The 23,613-nt window shown below is 38.4% G+C and overlaps 1 protein-coding gene across 1 annotated transcript in view; it reads right to left on the bottom strand.

Moving 5' to 3' along the window:
- The window catches only part of LOC121379697 (RYamide receptor-like), a 56,891-nt gene that overhangs the window by 18,719 nt on the left and 14,559 nt on the right, over positions 1 to 23,613 (bottom strand). Inside the window, exon 3 of the mRNA XM_041508348.1 lies at positions 17,126 to 17,157. Coding sequence (XP_041364282.1) covers positions 17,126 to 17,157 — 32 coding nt within the window. The remainder of the gene's footprint in view (positions 1 to 17,125; positions 17,158 to 23,613) is intronic.

Here is a 23,613-nt window from a genome sequence, read left to right as displayed (position 1 = left end):
TTTCCACGTGTTTTATCCACTTATAATTATATCCAAATATGTTAGAGTCGTGCAACATTAGTTTGTACAATAAGAAGGATGTTTTTGTTTGTTTTCCAAAAACAATTAGAGGCCCTGTGACGGTACATGCTCTTAATTTCTTTTCGCTTGTGGCGATATTAATTGTTTTAGAAGGCCGTGTGCAGTTCCCTAATGCACTTAGCCCAGATGGGCAATTTGTTACGTGATACCTTTGTGCGACGGTCGTCGAGCTGTACTTCTAATACACACCCAGCCCAGGTGCGGAGCCATGTGGCCAGTAGTTACGTAATACCTCCGCGAGTGCGGTTTTTACAACCGTGATTTGGCGACTTGGCGTCATTGAGTCTGGCGATCTAAGAGAAAGATATGCCGTCTTGGTCGCTGTGGAAATTCAGATAATATGTGAGGTACCGCCTTGTGCCCCCAGGCGATATTCGCTGTCTCTGAGAGTTTTGAATAAATAGTTAGAATTTTAGATATATCGGGGAGAAACATAGGAAGGCTTCCAGGGAACGTTCGTCCGTTTGGACTTGGTAAATATCATTTCTGCTCTGTTGTATAACCTTGATGTGATTGATGTGGCTTTAAATATTTTAATACTGTATTATACCAATATTATTTAGACGGTGCTGCCGGTCATCTGACGCAGTAATCTGTAGGCTCACTGTCCTAAATAATTATAAAAAGCTTAACCAGTCATCCTAGAGGACCTAGGTAAACTGTAGGTTAGTGTCTTTATTGTGATAGGTACCAGTATTAATTCTGTGTTACAAGGTTATTGAACGAGTAGTTAGGGTTAATTAAAAATTAACCAGTTAGGAATAGAGTTGTAATTCCTTTATTAATTAAGTTCTGCTGGAAGCGTTTCTCAATTATCACACGTTATTGAACAAGTAGTAAGGGTTAATTAAACATTAACCAGTTAGGAATAGAGTTGTAATTCCTTTATTAATTAAGTTCTCCTGGAAGCGTTTCTCAATTATCACACGTGTGAGTGTTGTGTCACGGTGAAGTGATTAGCATATTGTGTAAACGAGACACCTAGAGATTAACTAACTAAGTGATCAGTTCTGGGTTGTTATTATTTGTTGTTGTTAATTAACTACTGCGGCAGTACATTTGTCAGTGTAGATTAATACAGATTCCAAAGTGTATTGTGTTTTTGTTGTGTTTTCTAGTGAACTAAACGTGCTATATTACATATACTTTATATAAGAGCCACAAGCGGGTATAACTGCCTATTACAGAGAGATCTAATAGATATACAGTTAGGAGAGATATTTGGACAATCGTGTTCCATTCAGTTACGGGTATTATAGGATCCCCGTGACAGGCCAGACACTTATCATCCTTTGTTGGATAATTAATTTAAGGGGTTTTCTTCCAAGTTCACTCAACCCATTTGCACAGAAAGTGATTGAACTGGATTACACATGACGTATTATGTATTCGGATTAAGGACAAATGGAATTGGTATCCAACATACACCGTTTATAAATATTTCACTGAATCAAGCGTTTGTAATCAAGTAAATGTATTCTAATAATTATTACAGACTAATTATATAAACCCCGATTTGGACTTTCCTCTGATGACTACGAGTCAGAATTAAAAAAAAGTTTTACATCCAACAGCTGATATCAGATTCATTGATGAATATGTTCTGGTGGTGTCTTTAAAGAAAACAAACTTTAACTTTTCACTTCGTCAGCACTACCTCTGATGGTAGCACTAAACCAAATAATTTCCGGCTGGGTCAAAGTTCGAGGTTCGAAGTTAACACCACAAGTCCTGTGATTGGTTTTAAATGTGAGTGTGTTGGTTGTAAAACAACAAAAAAACAACCACAAAATAGTTTCATCTGGGCTAAAAAAAAATGATACAATTTTATTTCATCTATTATCACTGTGCCAAGTAGCCTTGTGTTTGAAACATATATGGGGTACCTGTACAAAAAGTACTCGAATTTTGTGCGGAACTAGGGTAGTCATAGACGCTATCCGTTATCTCAGAAGTTAGCAGCTTGACCCCCAATTTTTGTCTGATTCACTTTAAAGGTGAGGGGTGGTAGTATTTATGTCGTTTATGTTGATTGATACGCTGCAGGTTGGAGTTTTAGCCACACATGTTGCTATTGTCGTCTATAGGATACACGATTATTTGCGTTTCATTTCGTCAGCAGTTCTACTACTTTCGCTTTCAGGACGTGGGAAGGGATTCAGCTCAGTCGATAGAGCGTTTACTTGAGGTGATTGGGCTATAGCATCGAAATCCTTAGGCTTACCCATTGGGCTTTTTCACCACGTCTCAACTAGTGCCTCACAACTGGTATATCAAAGGCCGTGGTATGTATTGTCCTGTCTGTAGGAAATTAAAAATCCCTTGCTGCTCATAGAACATAATAGCGAGTTTTCTCTTAAGACTACGTGTCAGAATTACCACATGCTTGACATCCAATAGCAGATGATTAGTTATTCAATGTGGTATAGTGCTGTCATTAAACAAAGCAAGTGAGCTCCGTGGTCTAGTGGATAAGCTGCTGGACAATCAAGCTGACGACAGTGGTTCAAATCCCGTCAAAGCTGGCTCACACATTCATTCATCTTTCTCATCTATCACCCTCCTATCATTCTCATTATCTTAATATAAAAAAAAACTTTGCAATTTCTCCCACGATTTCAATCTGTTTCGACCCTTTCTGACAATTTCCTCCGACTCTGTCTTCTGAGCTGTCCACACCATCGCCTACCTGTCTCAACTTCCTCCACGGGTGCAGTCTCTGTGTATATCCCTGCACCCACCTGGCATCCGCGTTCTCTGCCGCTAATAAAGCTGGTCTGACCTACGGCACTAACTAACGACCGCCGGTAGTAGGGGTGCATAGTAGGTGGTTTCAAGTGCCTCTTAACAATGTCAGAAGTAACTACTGAACACTCCCCGAAGTGGTCAGACTAAGCCCACAGCTAAAGCTGATGGGGAACAGGTGTGTGGCACAGATAACCACAAGAGACAAGCACCTGTCGCGGTTGGAGAGACAAGGACTGGGATGTGGAGGTGGACAGCGAAAGAAGTTGATAGATAGGAGGAGTTGCCAGATCGGGAAGAAATGAGATGGAATTCAAAGGAGAGAAAGTAAAGGGGGCACTGGGATAAAAACATTTTAAAAAAATTAAACAAAGCAAACTTTAATTTTAAGAAACATTTTGATCAGTTAATGCTTCAAGAACACGTTTCCAATAAGCCATCGGATTTGAAACTGGTAGGTACTGGGTTTGCGTACCACCTGAGGCAATGCGGATTTTTCATTCCAGTACCTTTTTCAACATAGACTAAGTGTACCGTTAGTTTAATCGACGAGTATACGTTTCTTTGATGACTTGATTTTTTGGCCTGATAATCTAAGACGCAAGCTTCTAACACGTGGCTGTATACTATGTCAAAGTCATAAAGTTCGAATTCCTGTCTAGGCATTGCCGAGTGGTCTTTGAAGGAGAACCGTAATGCAAAGTCTGTTCTGATTAGATAGAAATATGGACAGACAAAAGTCTCGTATTCGTTATAAAACGTTCAAATGTGAAATAAGTAAAGTTATTTATGATACTTTCAGATCTCGAGCTGTGTTATGTAATTATAACCCCCTACAGACAGACTGAGTTGAACTCTATTAGTAAATAGATAAATTTGGTAATACATAGGGACATTCTAGCACTTAGTAACATTTTACTGACGTTTACTGATGTTTGACCCTGTTACTTCACCAATACATTTTCGGATAAGGGGCAATAAATTTCTTGCCGCCCTAATAATAGTAGTTTGGCTACTTTATTTGTCTACAAGAGGTTAATACCTATCGGTAATGACCGCGTGCACATACAAGTATGTTTATAAATATTTATATTTGTTAAAACATGTTTTTAAACAAACACATCGTTTTATAGTCTAACACTTCTTTGTTTTTGTTTTCTTTTTCCTTTCTTTTTTTTTCTCAAAATCCTGTTGTACATAATACCCTCTTTTCCTCAATTTGATTGGTATTGAAATACATTTTATACAAATTGTATAAGTATACATTACTATTATATTATAATTAAGTAATTGTCGCCATTATATTGTATATATATATATATATATATATATATATATATATATATATATATATATATATATATGCACACACACACACACACACACACACACACACACATATATATATATATATATATATATATATATATATATATATATATATATATATATATATATATATATTAGAGGGCCTGATTAAGTTGGCATGCTTGTGCCCAAGCATTTTGTTATTTATGCAGTAAAATGTTTAATTAGGTTTTTTAAATGTATATTTATTTTTTAAAAGTGTATATGTATGTGTGTTAATTTTTGTGTTATATACATGTAATACTCCACTTATTGTTACGGGGTGGTCAACCCTAGAACAAATAAAATTACATTATAATTTTAAATATAAAAGATACATGTACACTAGAATCTAAAATTACACAGATATTCAACGCTCTACCAAACATTTATCGACATAGCAGTCTGGCGATTATATTAGGACTTCTCAGATGCTCATTAATCATTGCCAAATCAGTGACAAAACCAAGATATTGACACTTAAAGACCAATACTCTAATGTCAGAACCATCGGTTTGCAATACCGGGGTTTGCGGCTTCATTATGGAGACCTCAGCACATTGAGTGGTAAGTGTGAACACGTCCATTATTAACTAGAACCAAAGAGAAATACATCGACCAGTTGACTCGTGGGGTTATTGGGCACCAGGCGCGTTTCCTGCAGAACTTCTCAATTAATCTGGGGGAAGTCCTACAAAAGGTGGAAGTTACGATAAAGAATATCGGAAAATACTGTCAAAGGTATTGCCATTTCATTCCATCAAATATGATATGATGTACACAGAAAACAAAACAATATAATATAATATAATATAATATAATATAATATAATATATATATATATATATATATATATATATATTTTTTTTTTTTTTTTTTTTTTTTTTCCATTACTAGCAAGGGATCCTTTATATGCACCATCCCACAGAGAGGATAGCACATACTTTTATTTCATTTCAACTTATTTTCGTGCTTATATCCAATTAAGGTCCAAGCACGCTGTCCTGGGCACACATCTCAGCTATCTGGGCTGTCTGTCCAGGACAGGTGGTTAGCTGTTAGTTGGTTAGTGGTTAGCACATACTACGGGCTTTGATATACCAGTCGTGGTGCACTGGCTGGAAGGAGAAATATCCCAAATGAGACCACCAACGGGAATATATCCCAGACCGACCATTCATCAAGCGCGCGCTTCACCACTGGGCTATATATGTATTGCGCTCTGGACAAAATATAAGGTCTGAGAAAGATAGAACACGTTCAGTTTGAATTGATGTTTGTGTGGTGAAGTAATTGCTTTACAGTGTGTAATTTCAATTAGAACACGTTGCCACTCTTAACTATAGTCGGATCTTACTCCCCATTATGACTTAAAGTCTCCATCAGTAGATCTAAAAAAATCCATTGTATATGCGATCCACTACAGCCATGGCAGCCATGACACCGCGGGCAAGTAACTTGTAGCGGATATTGTTTGGCTGGCTGGCATTCTTTAGATTGCAGTTAGAAGCACTAGAGTACATTGATTTATTAATCATCGGCTATTGGACATGGTCATTTTGATACAGTCATAGAGAGGAAACCCGCTACATTTTGCCATTAAAAGCAAGGGATCTCTTATATGCAGCATCTCACAGACAGGATAGCACATACCACGGCGTTAAATTGCGATTAGTACCTTACTACCAGTTGTACTCATGATGTTTATATTCCCACTGTGGTGGTCAATCCAATGGTGTAGTGTAACTTGGCATTACATTGACACAAACCACGATCTTGTTCCTGGGGTACTTACATCACCGCACAACTATGTGGAGCTATATATCATGATTCTCCTTTCTACACAGTTAAAGTGATGAAGCATCTGTTTTTCGTTCTTCCGAGGTTCTGAGGCTAGAAGCTTCGGCTTTTGGGGGGAAACTTATTTTCTTTCCTAACAATCTATGGTATAGCCACCGAAAATCCGTAAATCACATCCTGTCCAGCCATCATGATCAAACAATGGTTTTGGCGATATAGTAACCTATACCATTTTAATAATCCTTTGTCACGCAGAATGGTTTATTTAGTCTTCAATATGTTTTAACACACATTTTGTTTTGACACAGTTTGGCCACATTCCGTCTTCGTGGATCTTTTAATTTTGTTTGAGTTATCATCTTCAGTGAACGTTCATTATTTAGAAGGGCGGGCGGGACGTAACCCAGTGGTAAAGCGCTCGCTTGATGCGCGATCAGTGTGAGATCGATCCCCGTCAGTGGGCCCATTGGGCTATTTCTCGTTCCATCCAGTGCACCACGACTGGTATAACAAAGGCCGTGGTATGTGCTATCCTGTCTGTGGGACCGACCGCGCATCAAGCGAGCGCTTTACCACTGGGCTACGGCCCGCCCTTCTGTCCTAAATAATGCACGTTCACTGAAGATGATAACTCAAACAAAATTAGAGAGGAAACCCGCTATATTGTTTTCATTAGTAGTGCTTTACCACTGGGCTACGTCTCGCTGCCCAAACCCCCACACTTTGTACCTGTATTTATATCTCAACTGATTGTATTCTTTATTACTCACAATATTTACCCATTAAATTGTAAAGAGGTGTAGCTGATGCTTTTGCCGTTTCTAATATCTATATTTGTATCTTATTGATTGGAATAGAAGATACGTATTAATGATAATTGTAGACATGCGGCTTGTTATCTGAAAGGACCGGCCTCGGTGGCGTCGTGGTTGGGCTAGTAGGTACTGGGTTCGGATCCCAGTCGAGGCATGGGATTTTTAATCAAGATACCGACTCCAAACCCTGAGTGAGTGCTCCGCAAGGCTCAGTGGGTAGGTGTAAACCACTTACACCGACCAGTGATCCATAACTGGTTCAACAAAGGTCATGGTTTGTGCTATCCTGTCTGTGGGAAGCGCAAATAAAAGATCCCTTGCTGCTAATCGGAAAGAGTAGCCCATGTAGTGGCGACAGCGGGTTTCCTCTCAAAATATGTGTGGTCCTTAACCATATGTCTGACGCCATATAACCGTAAATAAAATGTGTTGAGTGCGTCATTAAATAAAACATTTCTTTCTTTCTTTGTTATCTGAAAGGAGATCATTTTAAAGAGCTGTCTGTAAATTTACACTTGTTTGTCGCCAAGAGTGTAGATATAATGTTTGAGCACAATCCTTTTCTTTGAGTACTCTGAGTCTATATTTACAAAATAAGAAAAATACTCGCATCCTGCTTTCCTAAAGTTAATAGAATTATCGATTTACATGAAAAGCTATAACAGTAGTTTGTGGTTTGCATTTCAGTATTGAAATTAAGTATATAATTATGTCACAAAATCCCCATTATTTCTTCTTTTTTTATTGCGAATGCTACTCTTGATCATATTTCAAAGAGCTAATGCTCGATTCCCGTGCCACACAATGAGACGGAACAATGTTCAATCACCTGATGAAAGATTTATTAGCTATGGAATAAACTTAGGGTGAGTTTACAGTATGGCTGAACAGATTTAGACAGAAAACAAAACAATTAGACAGGCATCACTGGCGTAGTGGTCACGACTTCCTGTTTACCGTAGGCGTAAATGAGTTCATGCAAATGGCCGCGCGATTCTCTCGCCTGAATTGCCTTCGTTACCAATACCTTTTAAAGGTACGTAGCTCCGTTATACTGAATGGTAATTCCATGCCTGAAATAGGTTTCTTTTTCTCACCCAGCACTTCCCAACATCGAAACAATACTTAGCTTCATTTGGAGACAATTAAATATTCATGGTTGATGTATTTCTGAATTGTCACAGATTGGTAAGATTCATTATGATGTATTTCTAAAAAGTACTTAAAAGCCATTATGGCCTGAATACTGCCGCGCAAAACAAACTTTCATATGAAGATTGTCTCGAGCTTCTGTAGATATTATGACAACCAGGAAATTAGATGTACTGAAGTACATATTCTAAATAATAAACTGTAAATGCCAACAAAAAGTACTGTGCACTTTCATAAGAGGACATATACATACGTCATATGCATAATTATGTCTTTAAAGATATTGACACAAAACTATATATTCAGTATGTATATGATTCCAATTAGTGTATGTATTTAAAGGGACATTCCTGAGTTTGCTGCATTGTAAGATGTTTCCGACTAATAAAATATTACTACGATTAAACTTACATATTAAATATATTTTCTTGTTTAGAATATCAGTGTTTCTATATTCAATGTGTTTCTGGTCGTCTTAATATGTGTAAGAAGCCTAAACTGGATTTTGTCTTCAAATAATTTCGTACGTACGAAAAAAATGTTCTAGGAAATAAAATGAAATTTAACCTAGTACAAATGTTAGAACCATCAGAAACACGTTTAATATACAGCCACTAATATTTTATGCAGAAAAATATATTTGATATGTAATTGCACTCGTTAAAAGGTCTCTGTTAGTCGAAAACATCTTTAAAATTGCAACAAACTCAGGAATGTCTCTTTAAGAAATCCATTTTACGAACTGTTCAAGAGCGCTTAGGGGCGCATCTAGCTTCTTCCAATGTTAGCATTATCAGCAATAGCATTGATAAGGCGAGATTGTCCAATGATTTGCCATCTGGTTCGAACTCTTAGAATATGTACAGGAAACTATTACCCTAACTGCTGTAGCCCATTAAGGACCTGTTTAAATGCAGGGTGCAGTCCCTGTGTATTTCCCTGCACTCACCTGGCGTCATCGTCCTCTGCCACTAATAAAGCTGGTCTGACCGACAACACTAACTGAAGACCGCCGATAGTAGAGGTGTATAGTAAGTGCAAGTGCCTCTTAGCAATGCCAGAAGTCACCACTGATCACTCCTCGAAGTGGTCAGACTAAGCTCACGTCTAAAGGCTGATGGGAAATGGCAGGTGTCACAAGAGACAAACACCTGTCGCGGTTGGAGAGACAAGGACTGGGATGTGGAGGTGGACAGCGAAAGAAATTGAGAGATAGGATGATCTGCCAGATTGGGAAGAAATGAGACGGAATTCAATGAAGAGAAAGAAAACGGGGCAGTGGGGTAAAAAAAAAAAAAAAAAAAAACAGAGCCTGTTTAATTACACCTTGTCTAACCTTTTAGTTTGGGGACTATTTATTATTAAAGATTAGCATTTAGAAACGTTAGCCTAACGACATTTAAAGTTTGGTCACTGAAATTCCCGTTAGAACCAGTTTTCATTCCGTCAGCAACTGTCCTACCACATTCTCGTAGACAGTGCAACACACATCCCAGTCTTTCATATAACAGTCGTGGGTGCAATGGTTGGATGGGAAGGATCCACCTTCCAATCAACTTACTCCACCCCGGGACAATCTCAGTTTCATAAACATTATTAAAATATCACCCTCTACGAATTGGTTTATAATCAACCTACTTCAGTTCTCAAATGAAACTTAATGGGAAATAGTTTTTTTTTTTAGAAAGAAATATTTTCAGAAAGACGTATCCAATAACTGCTAAGTTAATAAGCTCTTCTTCTTCTTCTTCTTTTTTTTTTTTTTTTTTTTTTTTTGTACCACGTTTTCTCAAATATCATGAAGTCAGTAAACATACAAGAGTAAAACGAACAAAATTAATACTTCTTATAAAAAAAAGGTTTAACGCAAATGTTCCTCAATAGAAACAAATCTAGTAATTATATTGTAATTCATTAACATCTTCAAAAATATATAATACTCTCAACTGAAAAGGCAATATCATTTTACTTTAATCTTTAATTGCTTTACTGATGCACTATTTGGTTGAAGCCATAAATAATCATCCAGAAAACACATTTAACGTAATAGGATTTATTTTCACAAAGGAATTCACGTTCTCTTAAGGCCACAGGCAAAAGAATCGTGAAGCATATTAGATGGTTCAATTTGATGAAAGGATGAATTGGTTATAAGGAGGTTATAAGGAGGTTATAAGGAGGTTATTGGCTTTCCTTTTTATTTGAACTTAATTTTTATGTTCACTTCCAAATACGGTTTAAGCACAATGTCCTGGACAACTCATCGGCCATTTTAAAGTTTATTTTGTTTAACAACGCCACTAGAGCACATTGATTTATTAATCATCGGCTATTAGATGTCAAACATTTAGAGAGGAAACCCGCTACATGTTTCCTTTAGTAGCAAGCGATCTTTTATATACACCATCCCACAGACAGGATATCACACACAACACAACTGATATACCAATCGTGTTGCACTGGCTGGAACGAGAAATAGCCTAATAAATTCACTAACGGGGATCGATCATAGATAGACTTTACCACTCGTCTACACCCCACCCTCGGTTAGACTAAAATCAGTCTACGTTAATATTGGCAGCTAGATCTTTTATATGCACCATCCCATAGACAGGGTAGACTGATGGCAAGAAGTTAATGAATGATTTAAAACATATTTATTGTACAAAGAACAAAAAAAATCGACCATGACGTTTTACTCTCTTGAAGTCTCCTATATGCATATGATATACGTGAAAACCATATTACATAACGGTATATTTTCAGTTACACAGCCAAATGTAACCAGACGAAAGAAACATTATACATAAAATAAAAAAAACATGAGAAAAGAAATATTGATGCACGAAGAGACACAAATAAAAGATCAGAACGGAATAGAACAGAACTTTATTACACCCAGGTCGTTATGAGGCAACGGCGTATGGGTATCATGAACAACAATATTTTAAGATAGGACAGGGTTTACATGACACTATTATTAATATACTGTTTATTATTTAATAGTATTAAAAAAAAATAGTATAAGTATATAATATATAAATGCATATATGCAATAATACAATGCCTCGTGGTGTGGCATATATTGATACTAACCAACAATAGTTGAGACTGCAAACAAATCCTTCATTCACGGTGTTAAGGATGTTAATCTTGTTACCGGTATTCAATGTCACACTTCTAACATGGCATCTTTGCATTTTATACAGACATTACGACACTAACAGTGATTGAAATGTGGTCAACAATACCAAGTATTCTCTTAAATCTTTCTCCCAGCTTGGCGTTTGCAGCTTTGCATAAATACAGTAAAACCTCTCAAAACCGGACTCTCTATAAACCGGAATTCCATCAATGCCGGACGTTTTTTAATAGTTCCTTTTTTAAATATCTGTACAGTAGAGAACCTCTCTAAACTGAATACCTCTCACACACACACACACACACACACACACACAACACACACACACACACAAACACTCACACACAAACACACACACACACAAACACACACACACAAACACACACACACACAAACACACACACACACAAACACAAACACACACACACACACACACACACACACACACACAAACACACACACACACACACAACACACACACACACACACACACACACACACACACACACACACACACACACACAAACACACACACACAAACACACACACACAAACACACACACACAAACACACACAAACACACACACAAGCACACACACAAACACACACACAAACACACACACACACACACAAACACACACACACACAAACACACACACAAACACACACACAAACACAAACACACACACACACACACAAACAAACACACAAACACACACACAAACACACACACACACACACACGCACACACACACACACACATATACACACACACACACACACGGACTACAAAATAGAGTATGATTAGTTTTGTGTTAGAGTGTTATACTGGTCTAACGAATAACTTTGGACTCATAGCAAATTTACACGGGAAACTATTGCTTTAAATCGGTTTGTTAATTCAACTATTTGTTTATTACTACAGTGTGTTGTCAACAAAAGGAAAACGATGAATTGACATGTAATTGTATTATGAATTATACAAAGCCTCGTATAAAACACATTATTAAGTTCTAAACCTATGCCAACTAGCATAACATTGTTATGCTAATAAATAATATAGCAAAACAACTGGTATGTGGTTTTGCTTATATATCAGACGAGTCAATGGAACTAACAAAACCTGTCTGTCTCGTTGTGGTTTGCTTGTGTGGCAATTCCGATCACACACATGCGTTATTTAAAGAACCACATATAAACGACATCTGTCAGATCAATAGAGTTTAATTTTAAAGTTTAATAGAGTCCCAGCGTGATCAAAATCCTCTACAACCTAACGGGCACACGTGAAACCTTGTTAGACCTTGTAGTGTTTCTTCAATACCTAAACAGTAGTGGGGGTCTTTCTCTGAAGACAGATGGGTTTTCTTTTATTCTTTTTTTTTATGGTATTGATTTTATTGAATTTTTTAATTGGTTACTATTAATAATTGATGTTCTTTTGCTTCAGTTCGTGTGAAACCACAGAAACTAAGTGGGCAAATAAGAACCATTTGAGAAACTAAGTGGACAAATAAGAGTCATCTGAGAAAGTGCCTCTGTTGGTGGGCTCCAACATTATTTTGATGGACTGTGGGTCTGCTGGGATATTTAAAGGCATATTGTCATAGACCACTGACCTATTACATGGCCTAACAAAGTATTATTTAAAAATATATATATTTGATTTATCCCTAAATGTACTTTAATCAACCATCTACGTAACCACCATACTCCACTTATTAATGATATTTTGTAAAAATAATTGAATTGTGGCAATGGTCCATAATTCAAAAACTAACATTGTTGAGAGGGTTGACATGGATTTCACTCCATCATGGTGTAGTTAAAGTGATGCAATAGCTACATTTGGTCTGTAAAAATTAATGTAGTTTTGATTTATTATTCAATTTTAGAGAAATAAGGTCCTTAAATCTGTGACAGTATGCCTTTAAATATTAAAGTGGCAGACACTACCATATATTTTTCACTAATAGATCCGTTTTTCTTAATTGATATCAGTATTTACATTTTATTGTTTAGACTATCAAAATCTGTATATCCGTGTGTTTCTGGTTAACCTGGGGTTGTAACACCAATCCATAATTCTAAAAACGCACGTACTTCAGCGAAGTAACGGTTATGGATAACAGCTCTAATATATTTTAGACCGTATTTCTCAGTGTCAACGTCACTGACTCCTGTTGTACTTTTAGTCCAGCAGCCAGAGGGGGGTACCTTGCAAAAATACCCCCAAAGCAGGTTATTGTTGATTTTGGTAGGGGAATTAGTGTAGAATCTGAATCTGAATGATGCCCAGCTGGCATCTTTGAGCGTTTTGACTTTTGCAAGATGGCCTCCAAGATGGTGGCCGCCGTAACCCAAAAGACTAAACACGCAAGTTTAAGTTGGATTTTCTATTGTAATACATCCTTTTCAATGTTTTTTGTAGTCAATAAATCCATCTAGAGGGGTTACAGAGCAATTGGAGTCCACTTAGTGCCTCAATTGATAGATATTGGCAAAATTATGTCCAAAATTGCCGCCAATTCGAGCTCTATTGTATATAGTTTATTGTAATAGCATTTTTTCCAAGTTTTTATGGTGGATAAACCCATCTAGAGGAATAACAGAAGAATTGGGGTGTATTTTTCGTTATTGTAAACAGCAACGGTTGAAGCTCAGTTGTTAAGTTCAAATTGTGGACAGCAGTTTGTAGTTATAACAGCAGATCAGCAGATTTACAAGGTCATAATTGATAACATATGGGCTACTCCAGAGGTGTTCAGCAATATTTACCCACGATTGGGAGAACTACACACAATCATGAGCTTTAGTGGCAGTGTTGGCAAGCTCATGATGGACAGTTGTCTCAGCGAAATCCTCAAACATGCCTTTGGTGGTGTAGACAAAATGTTATCTGGTAAGAAGTTTCCTCAAATTGTGAGAGCATTTAGGATGCTCACTGAGGAACTACTACGTAAACACATGGGTGATGTGGAAACTTATGAGGAGCTGGGTGCAATGCTGACAGACATATCCAACAGACGTGACACAGTCACGTTATGGGTAAACTGCTTTGTGCGTCCCACTCTCATAATGATGGTCTTCATTCGAGCTGAACGAGAATCGGACTGGCCAGTTCGCTTGTGGGCTGTGAGTCAAATGGTCCCATACTTCTTTGCATCAGCACAACTATGCAAGGTATGGTCTGTTCTACCTCATGCCAATGGAATCACTCCCAACAGACTTACAGTCACTGTTTCTGCAGGGTCAGCACACAATGAGACATGTTTGCGGTGCATCGAGTTCAACCTGGTCTGATATGTTCATAGAATCAACATTTATGCGGTATGGACATAGTTAAGGTGGCCTGACAGGAATTACTTTGAACGACAATGCTACAAAGCGATGGGCTCTCAGCTTGCATTCCTGCAGCCAACTTATCCGAGACCCGACAACTATGCGAGATGATTTGTCCGAGCACCCGACCCATCATAAGGAGGAATCCAAGGCATGTATCCAGGCTGACACCTCTAGACCAGTGCATTGATCCATTAGACCCAGCTGGTCATTCCACCACTCTGTTCAACATTGTATCGGGAAAACTGCCTACTGCATCTGTGAATGTCCAGAATGCTTTACAAATTAGCAAGGACTGTATGCAAGCCTATGAGGACAAATTACCCCAGGGATTCTATGATAAAATTAGTAGCCCTGTGGTCACAGTGGCTACAACCAGGAAACGGATTAACTTGGGAGCAACCACAACTGTTGACACAGAAGTCACCTTCAACAGAACACTTGGCATTATAGGCTCAGGAGACTTTGACCTGCATGATTTGTTCTCTCATGAGCTAGCACCAATTCCCACGTCACTATACTTAGATGATGGCAGCATGCGACCAGCCTCTTCAAAATCAAAACTTAAGAATTATCTTCAAGTTGAAGAGTCATCTCGCACAGGCGAAAAACCTGACTTGATAGTGCTTGATGTTTGTGCAATACTGTGGACCATCAACTGGCCGATATCTGGCACGCTCCTGAATCTGGTGAATGCCGTGGCGGCATATGTACATGCAAGACTGATGAACTGTGATGTACATCTCATCTTCGACAGATACTTAGACTACAGCACAAAAGGGTGCACTCGTGGTCGAAGAGCTCCGTTACTGCTGACCACCGTCATCATCTTATTTTGCAATCCCCGCTCCCACCACAGTCCGTGTCTCTTACTGTCACTGACAACACAGTGCAGTTAATTGATGTCATATGTGACAACTTGCCAGCACACTTTCAGGAGCATCTCTGCAACAATAAACTTATCATCACTGGTCCCAACACCATTCCTGATGAAATTACCATGGGAGTACATATCAAGAGACATGACATGGCTAACAGTCATGAGGAGGCAGACGTCATCATCGTCGATCAAGTGATGTCGGCAGCCAGACAGGGTATGTGAAGATACAGATGTATTTGTACTGTTGGTACATTTCTACAAAGCACTGAACATTACCAGTGAAGTACTTGTGGTGCCAACAAGGTCTAAGACTAGGCATGTGGTTAATATTGGTACCACAGTAAGGAAGCATGAGGAAATTATGTCGCATATGCTGCCCTTACATGCACTGACTGGCTGTGACACTGTCAGCTTATGGTGTCGGGAAAGTAAAGGCAGTAGAGGCACTCCAAAGAGGTCACGTGCCACCACCATTGAGAAATGACCAGATAGATATTGAGACCATATTAAGTGGAGCTACTGACTTCATTGCAGCATTTAAGTGCAGAGGAACCATGTCTCACATACGGTTCAATATCTGGCAGTCTAAGACAGGACGCAGCAAGGCCACATCTTTCAAGCTGCCATCTCTTCCACCTACTTCGAAAGCCTTTGGGCTCCATGTGAGACGGACACATCACCAGGCATGCATATGGAGGGCTGCATTAGATTCAGATCCACCTGCACTAGATGCTGCGGACTATGGGTGGCTGGCTGACCGTGACACTAAGACTCTGTTGCTTGTTGCGTTGCCCGCTGCGACTATACCTGCACCAGCTCCGGTCTTAAGTCTATTATGTTGCTCATGTAGCACCAATGAGCCACGTTCTAGCCGAAAGTGTTCATCTCACAGTCGCGGGATTTAGCTCAGTTCGAATAGCGCTCGCTCGTGGGACCCAATGGGTGTCTCCCGTGACAACCAGTGCACCACAATTTGTATATCAAATGCCGTGACAATAGAATGTGGTGCCCTGTTTGTGGGAAAAGTGCATAAAAAGATATCTTGCTGAAATGAAACCAATGCAGCAGAATTGCTCTGAAGATGATTGATTAATCAATGTGCTCTAGTGGTGTCGTTAAACAAAACACACTTTAACTGTTTTAAATGTTGATGATTACGAATAAGGCCAATAACACAAACATAATGTAGGCTAATTCGAAATTACAGCGTAAATCTACTCCATCAATTGTCTGTGCTAATAGGATCTTACTTCGTTGTTAGGTTTTTCCGGTTTTTTCGGTGTTTCAGAGTTGTTGTTGTTGTTTTTTTTGTTTGTTTTTTTCTTGTGGGTTTTTTTTGTGTGCATTAAGTCAGATTTCAATTGATTATCATACTCTTATTAAAGTTCACGTTTAAGTATGCTATCCTGGGCCTCCTTCCACAAAGCGATCTTAGCGCTAAAGTCACCTTAAAGAGACATTCCTGAGTTTGCTGCAATTTTTAAGATGTTATTGACTAAAAAAGACTTTTTAACGATTGTAATTACATATCAAATATATTTGTCTGCATAAAATATTATTGGCCGTATATTAAACGTTTTCTGGTCGTTCTAATATTTGTACTAGGTTAAATTTCATTTTAGTTCCTAAACTATTGTTTTTTCGTACGTACGAAATTATTTGAACACAACATCCAGTTTGGTCTTCTTACAAATATTAAGACGGCCAGAAACACATTGAATATACAAAGACCACTACAGGGTGTATACTACCAAATCAAATCCCATAGACGACAATAGTAACATATGTGGCTAAAACTCCTACCTGCAACGTATCAATCGACATAGACGCCACGGATATAAATACTACCACCCCTCACCCTTAAAGTGAATGACAAAAAAGTGGGTGTCAAGTTGCTCATTTCTGAGATAATGGGTAGCGTCTATGACTACCCTAGTTCCGCACAAAATTTGAGTACTTTTTTTTACAGGTACCCCATACATGTTCCAAGCACAAGGCTACTTGACACAGTGGTACTAGATGAAATAAAATTGCATACTTTTTAGCCCAGATGAAACTAATTTTTTTTACAACCAACACACTCACATTTATAACCAATCACAGGACTTGTGGTGTTCACTTCTCTATTAAAAGTTGGGTGCACCTCGAACTTTGACCCAGCCGGAAGTTATTTGGTTTAGTACTACATACACCCTTTTCTGTCTCACTAACCACTAACAACAAACCCTCTGTCCTGGACAGACAGCCCAGATAGCAGAGGTGTTTGCTCAGCACAACGTGTTTGATCCTTAATGAGATATAAGAACGAAAAGAAGTTTTAAAAAATAAAAATAAAATATATACATCATCCCACAGACAGGAGAGCACATACCACGACCTTTGATATACCAGTCGTGGTGCGCTGGCTGGAACGAAAAATAGCCTAATGGGCCCACCGATGGGGATCGATCCTAGACCGACTGCGCATCATGCGAGCGCTTTACCACTGGGCTACGTCCCGCAACCACAGTTCGTACCCCCCTCCCCCCACACCACACCCACACACATCATACACACACCAGACCCACACACACCACACACACACACACACACACACACACACACCGGATATAAAATAAACTCCATTGAGACTGTTTTGGGCCTTTATCAAAAGATCATTTCAAACCTTAATTAATCAGAAGATATTTTCAAACATGCTCGGGTTAATATAATGCACTTTTTTTTATCGTCTCTGTATCTGTATTCGCTTTACTAGTACTCGAATAAAAACTGTTTCGTCGTCTTCACTCCCTGGCCAACAGTTGGAGTAATGGTGTTTGTACAAGCGTAATGGTGTTTGCTAGAATTGCTTTAGAAATTCCCATTGATGGAAATATTATTTTCGACCGCAGTCGCACACACATGACTTGCGGAACCATAATACGTTTAACCCGCGGACCGAAAGACCCAACAAAGCAAGCGCCAGATAGCGTTCAAATAGCGCCAGACTCCTTTTCAGAAAACATCGACTTCCAGAATTTGCTTCCAGACTTCCATGGTGTCCCTAATGATGATGTATCGCGTATTAGGTAACCACAGCATTGCTGCGCAGTCGTTATCCCGTTGTGATTTAATAAAAGAGTATTTGACGAATTATAGGGATTTTTCCACAAAATCTAATGCTTGTTGGCATTACAGAATTAGAAATTGTACGGATTTCGTTGTTTTTATCTTCTTCTTCTTCTAACTATCTTTCTCTTCTATTTTTCTTTCTTTCTTTTTAATTAGTTATTATTTAATAATGATGAAATTTCGTTTTTGCCATGGTTATTATTGTTGTTGTTTTTAAATATTTGACGTTTGTAATAGAAATCGCAAGATTTAATTTTTTTCAAGTGAGGACTTCACTCTTATCACATTTCATTCATTTCATTTTAACTTATTTTTGTGCTTATGTCCAATTAAGGTTCAAGAACGCTGTCCTGGGCACACACACCTCAGCTATCTGGAATGTCTGTCCACGACAGTGGGTTAATTGTTAGTTATTAGTGCGAGACAAGAGGGTGTAGTGGTCTTACACATTGTGTCGTTAAAACTCGCTGTGGATGGAAGCCGGTACCGGGCTGCGAACCCAGTAACTACCAGCCTTATGTCCGATGGCTTAACCACGTCACCACCGAGGCCGGTATATTATCACAATAATCTTGGAAGCACAAATGGCTCTGTAGTACAAGGGGCGCCGTCGGACTAGGATCGATCCCCGTCGGTGGTCCCATTGTGGTATTTCTCATTCCAGGCACTGCACCACGACTGGTATATCAAAGGCCGTGGTATGTGTTATCTTGTCTCTGGGATGGCGCATATAAAAAATATCCTAGAAGCATAAAGGGCGGAACGTAGGCCAGTGTTAAAGAGCTCACTCGATGCGTGGTCTGACTAGGATTGATCCGCGTCGGTGGGCCCATTGTGCTATTTCTCGTTTCAGTCAGTGCACCAATACTGGTATATCACAGGTTGCAACTGATGGAAACATGTATCGGGTTTCTTCTCTAAGACGATACGTCAAAATCACCAAATATTCGACATCCGATAGCCGATGATTACTAAATCAATGTGCTCTAGTGTTGTCGTTAAACCATAACAAACTTTAACTTTTTAACTTGGAATGTTAATATGATGTACCTCAGTGGTTATGCTTCTCGCTTGACAGGTGATGGATCGATTTCTCTCAGGGAACCCAACCTTTCCCGTTCCAACCACTCCACCACCACCACCACTGGTATTTTTTTTTCTATCTAGTGTCTTGACTCAAGGAGGACAGTCACTCCCAAAGAGCTTCTTTACTGGAGATTCCATCCTTCTTGCACCGCCAAAAGAGGACTGTCACTCACAGACTTAGTTTACTCAATCAAAACTAGCAGCGGGTAGAGCTCATTGGAATAAGTACAGCTGTAATGACATGTATCCAGGAATCACTAACATAACAGTGATGATATCAGGTGTTCGAGAAAGGTAATCATATCCTGCCCCACCGGTGCCACCGGTTACGAGTACTGCCGCCACAGCTATCGTTTGTCACCGGTCAGTTCATATAAAACGATGACAAGAATAACATAAAGCGTACACGAGTTTCACCAAAGAGATTAAAAAGTATGCACAAATTCAAAATATGAAATAACTTCAGCTATCATTTTGGTCAGTCATCCATCGTACAGGAATTTTCTAAAAATCTAATAGCCCTATTTCTGTAAATTTGTACTAAAAATACTAGAAAGTTGTCACGGGGATCCTATAATACCCGTAACTGAATGAAACACGATTGTCCAAATATCTCTCCTAACTGTATATCTATTAGATCTCTCTGTAACAGGCAGTTATACCCGCTGGCTCGTCTAGGTATGATCAGAGATAAGATCTTATATAAAGTATATATTATTATAGCACGTTTAGTTCACTAGAAAACACAACAAAAACACTACACACTTTGGAATCTGTATTACTACTACGCAGACCAATGTACTGCCGCAGTAGTTAATTAACAACAACCAATAATAACAACCCAGAACTGATCACTTAATTAGTTAATCTCTAGGTGTCTAGTTTACACAATATTGTAATCACTTCACCGTGACACAACACCCACACGTGTGATAATTGAGAAACGCTTCCAGGGGAACTTAATTAATAACGGAATTACAACTCTATTCCTAACTGGTTAATTTTTAATTAACCCTTACTACTCATTCAGTAACGTGTGATAATTGAGAAACGCTTCCAGGGGAACTTAATTAATAAAGGAATTACAACTCTATTCCTAACTGGTTAATTTTTAATTAACCCTAACTACTCATTCAATAACCTTGTAATACAGACTTAATACTGGTACCTATCACAATAAAGACAATAACCTACAGTTTACCTAGGTCCTCTAGGATGACTGGCTAAGCCTTAATAATTATTTAGAACAGTGAGCCTGCAGTATACTGCGTCAGATGACCGGCAGCACCGTCTAAATAATATTGGTATAATACAGTATTAAAATATTTAAAGACACATCAATCACATCAAGGTTATACAACAGAGCAGAAATGATATTTACCAAGTCCAAACGGACGAACGTTCCCTGGAAGCCTTCCAATATGTTTCTCCCCGATATCTCTAAAACCCTAGCTATTTATTATAAAAACCCAGACTGGTCCGGAGACAGCACGCGGAATCGAATCTTATGATGTATATATTTCCACAGTAACCAAGCGGTATTTTTTTCTTACAAGCCTAGACTTACTGTCGCCTAGTTCGCCAAATATACCCCGATCGTACCGAACTAGCGGAGGTATTACGTAACTACTGGCCACATGGCCTGCGCACCTGGTCCGGGTCTGTATTGGAAAGTACAGCTCGACGACCGTCGCGCAGATGTATTACGTAACAAGGTCCACCTGGGCTTAAGTGCATATTGAGAATGCACACGGCCCTCTAAAACAATTAATATCGCCACAGGCGAAAACAAAATTAAGAGCATATTCCGTCACAAAAGTAATACCCCCACCACCCGAATATGTGTGTGTTGGTGTGTGTGTGTGTGTGTGTGTGTGTGTGTGTGTGTGTGTGTGTGTGTGTGTGTGTGTGTGTATGTATGTATGTATTGTATGTATGTATGTATTTTAACATTATTGAATTATGTCAAATGCCAAGTGCTATCCTATTTTTTGCAGGTAAATAAAATATAAGGAACCACACTTTTCGTATGTACTGGCCAAGAAGATCGATACATTGTTTAGATCAGTTTCATTACAATGGAATCTAGTTTGGTGTACTTCATTGACTGGTTTCCGTTTGCATTACGCCTAAAGTGTTTCACTTAGAATAGCAAACCATTGAGTACCAGTGTAAACAGCGTGATTGTATTTAGTAAATATAACCTACGGACTTTCCCCACAAACACTGGTTTTTGATATGTTGATCCCGATATCTGTGTTATAAATCTTTAATACAGACCTTGAAGTTCATCTTCAAGATCCTCTTCAAGGTCTATTCACCCATTTTGTCAAGTCGGATCTCAATTCAGATGTAAGTGTTGAAGAAATCAGTTTATCTGAGGTCATACACGAATCAGGTCTAAAATGATTTCTCCCGGGAGCTGGTTTTCTGTATTCTATCTAACAGTGTGTGTGTGTGGGTGGGGGGGGGGGGATTATTTGATAAACTTGGATTAAATCATTTATTTATTGGTCTCATTGACTTGTGAGAGGTTTTATGCCATTGCTTGTGAGTTAGCTAGTTAGGAATTGTCATGGAATAATCGTATAAAGACTGGTGGTAGACATACGGTAGAAAAGGTCTATTAGTTTTACAAGCCACAACACCTGAGCCCTGTTTTAAGAAGCTATCTTAGTGCTAAGATCACCTTAAGTTCATGAGGTAAATATGCATTTAAGCTAATCTTAGCTCTAAGATTGTTTCGTAAAATAGGGCTCAGGTGTTGCGGTTTGTAAAGCTATTAGGTATTGGGTTCGCGCGCCAATACCGGATTCCGCTGTTCGAGTTTTAACGGCTTAACGGGAAGGTTTCTGTTGCCAACAACCAACCATTAACCCATTGCCGGGTAGAGCGTGCCTGGAACTTAACTTTAAAAATATAATCGCTATGGTAGAACTTGTTTTCTGAAAGGGACATTCCTGAGTTTGTTCTAATATTTGTACTAGGTTAAATGTAATTTTATTTCCTAAAATAATTTTTTTCGTACGTACGAAATTATTTGAAGACCAAATCCAGTTTGGGCTTCTTACAAATATTAAGACAACCAGAAACACATTGAATATACAAACACTGGTATTCTAAACAAGAAAATATATTTAATATGTAAGTTTAATCGTAGAAATATTTTATTAGTCGGAAACATCTTACAATGCAGTAAACTCAGGAATGTCCCTTTAAGACAACCAGAAACACATTGAATATACAAACACTGATATTCTAAACAAGATTGTTTTATATTATAAGCTATTCTTCAGGCCAGAACAGATTTATCGTCTGGTCGTCTGGTCGTTACGCAAGCAAGCGTCCTGATGCAATTACCTCACTGTAACATTGGAGATTTACGTTATTATCTGTTGTAAAATAACCCATCTGTTAAATCATTATAACAGATTTAACACACAACGCGTCTGCCTGATCAGTATAAACTAAAGGATGAAATTAAACATGTGTGGAGCAAAAGAATAAACCTATCCAACGCCTTCGGTTATCAGAACCAGATAAAAATCAGGAGAGACACCGTTGACATATTGTCATAATGTATAGTAAATGTGCACTTTTTGTAACCATGCAAAAAGTAAAATGAATGTTGTTAAGCTGACAGGTGACGGACGGGAACTGTTTAAGCTAACTAAATATTGGCTAAGCTATTTCAATTTAGGTGGATGTTTTCGTGGATGTCTATTTTATTTTGATGTTAAGCGAAGGAGAACTATTTCAGATTTTGAAAACATAATGAAATTTATGAAAACAAAAAAACCCATTGCAATAAGTGAATTGTTAGGATGTTGTTTTCGTCGTTCGAATATGTTTTAGCTTGTTTGTTGGGTTGGGTTGTTTTTTGTTTTTTTAATTTTAATGTTTTTTTATGGGTTGGTTTTTTTTTGCTTATGTTTTTTTATCCTCCATTTTATTACATTACTTGCATTAATATTTCACATGCGTAGGCTATAGTTTATTCGTTCATTTTCGGGCTCATGATTTATGAGTCTCAGGTTGGGGCCCTGTCAGTGGAACCTTTTGGTTATTTCCTTTTTCAATCTGTACTCTACGCCTGGTATATCGAACACAGC

Source organism: Gigantopelta aegis, chromosome 8 (genome assembly GCF_016097555.1).
Source record: "Gigantopelta aegis isolate Gae_Host chromosome 8, Gae_host_genome, whole genome shotgun sequence".
Lineage (NCBI taxonomy): Eukaryota > Metazoa > Mollusca > Gastropoda > Neomphalida > Peltospiridae > Gigantopelta > Gigantopelta aegis.
This window is presented reverse-complemented; position numbering and strand designations above follow the sequence as displayed.